Here is an 8,848-nt window from a genome sequence, read left to right on the forward strand (position 1 = left end):
TATAATTCATTAAAAAATAATTTATTCATTAAAATTTTCATGAAATTATTTTTAAATTTATTGATTTAATACTTAATAAATATTTTGAGATTAAACAAGAGACCTTTATTTTCCAAAGTATAAAAAAAAAACGAGACCTTTATAAAAAAAATTAGAGTTACATATGTGGTAATAGTTATAAATAAAATTATAATTATCTAGTTAAAATAAATTCATTGAGTAATACAATAGATAAAATATTACTATTATTTAAATCATTTCTTGTATAAAATTGTAATTTTGTGTATGTTTGTACTTTGTATACATGCATGCGGAAGATATTTATGTGCTTTTAATATTAAGTTGCATATATGATAAAGTTAATTTGGGTTCAATTTGACCATGGTAAATTTAAATATTTATAAATAACTTAAAAATTTATTTACGTATTTGCTTCACGTAATAATTATAAAATTCTTTGTGAAATTTTATATAATGAACTTTATCATTACTTGTTAATCATAATTAAAAAAAGTTATAAATTGAGAGGTACATAGTGAATGCCCATCAAGTCAGTTGCTCTCATATATCAAAGGAGACTAATTAAGTAGTAGATAGACTTGTTAAACATGGTATGACTATATCCGAAGGAGTGTCTATCTTTCAGACTCCTCCTCACTTAAACATGTGTCTGTTGTTTCTTTCTTTCACGGATTCTAGTTTAGGCTTCTAATCCAGTAACCCACTATTGTAAAAAAAAAAAAAGAAGTTAGATACAGTTGATAAATATTCAAATTATTTAAGTGAGGTTGTATTGTCAATTATTTTATCAAACATATCACAAGTTTTATTTATAAAAAAATTGATCTCAAATTTAAAATTTTATTTTATCAATCAAGAAATGTTAGCGACACTCCTCTAATCAAAATTAAGCATGTTCTACTTGAATGCCATCCATTAATTAATAAAGATTCCATCATTAATTTGTCTCTAATTAATTTGCTTTCCCCAAAGTTTTATTTGCATAGAATCAAACATAAATATTAACGGCACATCATAAATACTTATAAAACTAAACTTGACCTTAGCGAAAAAGCCAAAAAGGTATATATTATGATTGGAATAAAGCATTATTAATTTTCCATATACGTCAAACATTGCACTCAGTAATTCAGAATATCTTAAGATAACTTCAAAAAGAAAAAAAAAACATATACTTCAGAATTTTAAGCAACCGACCAAGCAAGATTAATAATTGATAATTACTTAATTAAAGATAAATAAGTTTATACCCAGCCTCATCCCCTCAACAAAACGAAATATACAACTATAATACCCAAAACAAAAAAAAAAGTATTATCAGAGAAGGCGCCTCCAATTAATCTTGCCGTGGAAGAATAAAATGAATTGAATCTCACTTCCTTATGAACATGTCAATTGTCAACAAAATTTTAAATAATGCTTCGTACATATCTCTTATAATTGCGTCGTCTTATATTTACGTATATGGTGACAAAATCAGAGTCTAAATGTTCAAAAAACGAGATGCATATGGGATCAGAAGAAATCATTAAAGATAATTAAAACATTCTATAAATATTTTATAAGATTAATATTAAATTTAAAAGGTTTTATGCAAACATTTAATGATGCACTTGTTAACATAATCATACTAGAACAAAAATTTAAGATAAACTGCATCAATGTGGGGGAATCTTGGTGACAAATAGATTGCAGTGCCATGTGTTTAACTTGATGTCCACATGAGACTCAAGCGCTAATTTCGCCGATTAGCGGCAGCAACCGTGCACTATCTACAATTCATTCCGACTAATTATTAATCATATGATTCTTTTTTCGGTGCTATTAATCATAGAATTCTAATTGTTCACTTCATACTTATACCCTTTTGTCCTATTATACACTCTTTATGTTTAATTTCATTTTACTTACTACATTTCTCCTTGACCAATAAAAAAAATAGTTAGGGTGCAAAAACGCTACTATACTATTCTCTCTTATTATATTATATAAGACTCAATTATCTTATTGATAAGATTAAAAAAAAGTAATTAATTTAATTAATAGTAATAAATTTATCTTAAATTTATAAATTTTTAAAAATCATCTTTGTCATTATTAATTTTTTTTCAAATAGTTTGTCAATATATATTGTTTAATAAAAAATATTTTTAGTCTAAAAATAATTAATATAAAAACATTATAAATTAAATTTTATAAAAATACATAACCAACAATTTAAACCTAAATCTTATAAATGGAGTATTTTTTTGTTCATCTTTGTTAGTAGTATTTTTTTTTCTTCCATTGAAATTAAACTTTAGACTTATGACTTGACGTACGCAGCATGGTGACCGACCTATCACGTGGGAATCGTCCACATAATGTCTTTTACGTTTCCTTGTCGTTTCTTCCTTTTTTGGCACTTTGCTTTAAATGAGGTATATTACTTTTAGTATTCTCTATTTTTTCTGCTACAGAACTTCCACAAATGACACCATTCCAATAAACTTTCAGCCCATCACGTCTGTATGGATGAGATTGAATAACATGCAGGAGAAAAAAATGGGAGAAAAGTTATGAAAAAAATATGAACATTTTTTAATGCGACATGTACAGACTATAATTGTCATTACTATAAATTATTGAGATAAAATATAAAAGGGAATGATTAAGAGACAAAAGCCCTACTCAATGTTCAACTAAACAAATTCCTACTTAATGCTTTGTCTAATTGTAAACACGTTTAATCGTCTATATATGGACCTTTGGGCTAGTTTGAGGCTAGTTCTGTTTGTTGTCCCCTCAATAATTTCCCATTTTCGCTAATATCTAAAACCTACGTGAATTTTTAGATTATGTATATTACATACACGATACATGTAAGTATTCTTTTTTACAGAACATTAGAACATTAAGTATTCTTCCATTAGAGTTTAATGTTATCATCTAATAATAAATTATTATTTAAATCAATTTAAGATAATTATTTTAAAAATTAATAAATTTATTATATATAATAAATAATGATTAAATGACTATATCAGTACATAATATTTTTTCTCTTAAGTATATACTTATAATATTTCATTTTTTAAAACTTAAAGTATGCTTGAATAGCTAGCATGAAATAAAATTAATTGCTATTATTTGAACTGTTTAATATAATTAAATTAAATTAAATTAAATATATTTTATTTAATTAAATAGTATTATTTTTCTCTTAAATTTTAGAATATATTACACAGAACTAACTTATTAATTAGTAATGTCTTTATCATTTCATTAACTTCACATATTAATTCTCTCCAAACAAAAAAAAACTCCACATATTAATATTTTAACCATTAAATTATGGTGAAAATAATGGTAATCAAATGTATAATTTTAATTTTGCCAAATAAAAAAAATAGCAACTAAAGATAAATCTAGAAGGTCCCGAACTGGGCCCCTAGAAGGCTCAATCCAATGGGCTTGACCTAAAAACCATCAAATTCGATCCATGATTGTAACGATCCTGAACTAGGGCCACACCACACATCAAATTTGATTGATGATCGTTCCTTTATTATTGTCCAGCTATGTAAATTTACACTCTATTTGTCAAGTTGATAAGTGGTGTCGAAAAAAAAAAATCATTTTCTTATTGATGATGTTAATTCATCTTATTTGAACAAGTTATCTAAAAGGGTGAGGGACGAGTCAAACATTTCTTTAGCATGATTAGTGGATGGGTGAAAAAAGCTTTAAAGAGCTTTTTCCAAGGTTGCCCTTATTGTCCAATATTAAGCACGTCTCTTTGGGTGAGATGGTTATAGCTCCTATATAGCTCTCTTGAGAAGAAAAAAAATTGAGATATCGTGCTTCTTAATTACAAAGCCCTTGCATTTTCTTGGCATCTAGTGTTGGCTAAACATCCTACTAGGTTTGAATCTTTTCTTTAGGAAGATCATCACATATTTAAATTCAGTATCTTGTGTTGGAGAAGTCCACAATACAATTGTTTATTGAAGAGTGCTAACAACATATTCCTTAACACATTTTTCATAACACATATCCTATTATTGGTTTAAATTTATTTAAGTTACAAAATCATGAGAATCATTTAATAAGATGTGAGACCCATAATTTATTATAATTTTTAATAAATTTTAACTAATCATAAAAGATATATTTGCAAGAGTGTGCTTGAAAGTGTGACTGCCAGCATTTCTCTTTTTCTATTTATCACAAGCTTTGAAGTTTTCATTGAACACCGCTCAGTTTATCTATAGTCCTTCCATCTTCTATTGTTGGTCATTATTCTTATGTCTTAGCAAATGTTTGTGACATTTCATGGTTTAAAGCTCATGGATAATGTGTAATAATCAACATGTTTGGTTGTACAAACTGGACACTTTCTTCCACCGCACCACTACACCAAACATATGCAATTAATAATATAATTTTTAGTAGAGCTTGTGGATAATGTGTAATAATCAACATATTTGGTTGCAATGAGCCTCCCAATATTGCATAAAAACATGGAAACCTTTATGTAATACTAGATAACTTTACCTTCAAAGTCAAAATGGATACGATTTTCTTTCACCGCACCACTAGATCGAACATACACAATAAATATTTTTTAGTAGAGTTTGTGAATGATGTGTAATAATCAACATGTTTGGTTGCACAATAAACCTCCAAAATTGTGTAAAAAAAATGAAAACGCCAATGTGATACCAAATAATTTTACATTCAAAATCAAAATGGTCATCATTTTCTTTCTGCGCACCGCTTCACATTACATATGCAATTAAGATCCTTTTTAGTAACTGCTCTTTTGGTTTTCTTCATACTATAGATTTGAGTTCAAGTCTTGGTTCTGATTTATTGCACAATCTGGGGTATTTCTAATGTTTTCCTATCCAATTGGTGTACGTGTCCAATTGAATGTATTAACTTTTAAATCTTCTCTAATGGATGTAGAGGCTTAGTCATACTTTTTATACAAGGGTTAGATTACCCTGTACTCCTATTAATTTTAACTGCTGCTTATAAAAAAAAAGATATATAATGAAAAGCATATCTGGACATAGGTTTGATTTTCGGAAAAGACTGTCTCATTTTTAATTAGCAATGGCATGAATAACGGGTTACGAATAAAATGGGTCCGATTCTCACTTCTAATAATGGTTCATGACAAATTTCACCGGTTTAAAACGTTGTTCTTGAATTACCAAATGTACAAGTTAGATTGGACTAAGTACAATATTTGGATTCACGGTTGATCAGGTTACACCAATCAATTAGTCTTGTTATCTGAACATTAACTTAAATAATGAAATACATAGTGTACCTTATTTCATGTCTAAATAGTAATATAATTAATAAATTCTATTTGGTTTCATTTTATCTTGCTCATAGATAAACCTACCCACTGGCAAATATTCACATGCTCGTTCGATTCAGATTGAAAAAAAAAGAGAATAAAAGGGAAAAATCCAAATTCTTGGATTATTTTCTTAATACATAAAAATAATATACAGTCTCTAATATATTTTTTCTCCATTTGTCCTGTTTGTCTATCTATTCATACATTTATACATGGAGATAGCCAAGATAAGAATACTACAAGAGACAGATCAAGGTAAAGAAACAAATTAACTTATAAACGTTTGTGATACTTGTACTTATTTACATGAACAGATCATGCATGTAAACAAAGAACAAGCTCCAATGAAGAATGGGGACACTGGAATTGATTTTGGTACCTGCAATCATTCATCTTAGTTACCCCCTTCATTTGTGAAGATACAAGATTTCATGAGGGCATATTGAAGTGAAAAAGCCAGGATATGACAAAAGCCAAGACCAAACACGAAAGAATGAAATTCAGGAACCGTTGGCTCTGCCAGAGATGTCGAGTTTCTGCTTGGGGGGCAGGTCCAGTTGGTGGTGGTACCATTGAGGCATTATTATTTGCTTCATTCCACTGTTCATTCGTTTGGACTTCAGCTACAACAGTTACATTGCGTGCAATGGATCCACAGATTTCACAAACTCTGTTCATTTTTATCAACAAAAAAGAAAAGTAAGATTGAGATACTTTTGGACTTTACCAAGGTAATAGAAACAAATCAAAGTACCATTAATCATATGACAAGCACTATTAACATTTTTATCCCTTTGGACTTAACCAATCATAAACACATGCAAGAACTGTTTAAAATCACGGTATTTATCATGAATTTCATTTCTTTATTGTGCTGCAATCGTCTTTTAAAAGAAAATCATTGATCTTTGAGCCATATTTTACCTAAAAACAAGCATTTCAGCTTGAGTTTCCGAGATGCTTTACATGCCATGTTCACATTAAGCAGTCTAAAGTCAGAAACTTAGAATATATATAATCTCAGAAATAACAGTATATGATCCACTCGGTAGCCTCTCTCTCTTATATTATTCCCTCGTCAGTTAAAACAGTGACAGAACAACCGTGTCTTAAAAAAAACAACTAAGGCACACAGGAGGTACCTAACTAAGTAAAATCTCGAGAGTTCTTTCACAATATGAAAACTTGAAAAGACACCAAAAGGATTATTTGAAACTAGAATAAGTACAATTTTACAGTTGTTCTCCGCATGCAATCATATATACACATGAATTTCCAATTTAGGAGGCTTTGTTGAGAATGCAATGCACAGTGCTTACTTGTTACCCTTGACCTTGAACCAAGCCTCAGCACAGTGTTTGTGAGCAGCAGCCAAATCCTCTTTACAAGAACAACCCAGCTCAATGGGAGTCATGGCATTCCCAGCTGATTCATTGTTATGGTTTGTCATGTCCATGTCCATGCTGAGGTAGCAAATCCTGCAATTCCTCTTCACCATAATCTCATATTCAGACTGAGACTTATCCTCTGCAACCGACATTTTGAGGTTCTTCATGTCGTGACTCCAGCCGACAAAGATGATGCCAGCAAAGGTTACAAGTTTGAAGAAAAAAAGTCGCAGGTTTTATGCGAAAGAAAGAAGCAGAGGTAAGCTAGAGTGATGTGAAGTGTCACTGTCTAAGTCATTAAGCACACGTCAACTCTAGTGTGTGTGTGTGTGTGGCAGTAGCAGCTCGCTTTTTAAGGACCAGCGTGTTTGATAATTGATACCAAAGAAATCATGAAAAACAAAAAAAATATAATTATTGAAAATCACCCATTTGATGGAAGTGTGCTAACCATATTTTTTTAACATTATCTTTTTAACTTTTTTTTCATTATTGACCGAAATTTATTCAAAACCACTCATTTTAATGGATTTTAGTTCTCATTTAATGTTCTTTATCCTAATTTAGAAGATAAAATATTAACAATGTCTAAAGTGGAGGGATTCGTATAGGAGTGGATTTCAACGAAACTGATTACATTTAGATTTAAGTTTTTTTAAAAATAACTTGAGTTAACTAAAACATATATAGACATTGAATTTTAAGACTTTGTATTAGACTGAATTATTGGAAGCTAAAGTATGACAGATGCAATATAATAGTAGTATTGTTGCAATTTGCTTCATATTGTTTTAGATGAAACTTTTTTCGGGTGCATTTCAAGATAACAATCAATGAGGATAGAAAGCAATTCATGACTTAAAAATGAAGGTGACTCCAAATAGTCAACAAATTCAGGACCCACTATAGAACCATGAGAATGGTTTTTACTCAAATAATTTGCAGTGGAATCATGGACTCACAGCCAATACCATCAAGTAATTTGCAGGCTCCGATTTCTGCCTTGAATGGTTGGAATTTGGATTAAAGGGCCCTGCATTGGGAGCATCTCTGAACAAGTTAAACTTGTTTAAGAAGTTGTTCATTTCATTATGCTTCAGACAAGTTGGTCCAAAATATGAATGCATAATAACTGTTCAAGTTTAGAAGAGTTGACACAGATTGATCACAATAAAGTCTGAGATTCTAGTATTGCTCTTGGCAAACCGGCCATCTACTAAATGCAGATATATAAAACCACACAGTTGTCAGAAATTCAACTAAAGTGATCATTACACAGGTTTTACAAACACAGATAGTAAAACTTCATAGTAAATAAAATAACTATTTCAAGAGTCATATTAATAATATTTTTTTTATTGATAGTATAAATGTTTTATATAGTGTGTGCCTACTAATTTTTTTTTATATTTAAATAAATTTAAGAATTTAAGAATATAAAAATACGAGAAATGCATAGAGATAGACATGTATTGAGAAAGTAATTAAATTAATTAATAAACTAAAAGTAATATAAAACAAAAAAATACAGACAAATATTCATCAAACACAAAATAATTTATTCAAAAAATTAATATACACATCAATACATATAATAAAAATATGTATTATTAAACTAAAATTAATATACGTTAATACACAATAAGAGAAGATGTTATAATATATAAAATTTAACATAATAAAATGTGATAGCAAAATAAAAATGTGTACACAAACATGACAATAGTTGTATTTCTGTTATTTTAAATAAAAATTTAAATTAGAAAAATAGACATTTAATTTTAGTTGAATATAAAAAATAAAAATTTAAATAAGGTTTTTTTGTAACTAGAGATAAAATATTTCAAATAAGATATACATAATTGGTTTTAAAAAAATTGAAATATCATATTGTATTCTTAAAAGACAATTCACCTACTACTTAAATAATTGTTATTTTCAGCATTACCCCTGTGCAGTCGTCTTTGGAATGTGAATTTTGAAAGGAATTTGCATTTGAATTACGGTTTTACGGTACAAACCTGGGCTTTGGGCCTTCGCTGGGGAATATCATATTTTTCTTATTGGTAGTTACTATTTACAC

At 28.8% G+C, this 8,848-nt stretch overlaps 1 protein-coding gene across 1 annotated transcript; it reads right to left on the reverse strand.

The window, feature by feature from the left end:
• Positions 1-5,538: 5,538 nt before the first annotated feature.
• Positions 5,539-7,063, reverse strand: LOC100797057 (uncharacterized). Its single transcript, XM_003537429.5, has 2 exons — positions 6,697-7,063; positions 5,539-6,047 (listed from the first exon to the last, which is right to left on the reverse strand). The coding sequence occupies exons 1-2, from the start codon at positions 6,930-6,932 to the stop codon at positions 5,807-5,809; spliced, it is 477 nt and encodes a 158-aa protein (XP_003537477.2). The 5' UTR covers positions 6,933-7,063; the 3' UTR covers positions 5,539-5,806.
• Positions 7,064-8,848: the final 1,785 nt, after the last annotated feature.

The sequence above is a fragment of the Glycine max genome, chromosome 11 (genome assembly GCF_000004515.6).
Source record: "Glycine max cultivar Williams 82 chromosome 11, Glycine_max_v4.0, whole genome shotgun sequence".
Taxonomy (NCBI): Eukaryota; Viridiplantae; Streptophyta; class Magnoliopsida; order Fabales; family Fabaceae; genus Glycine; species Glycine max.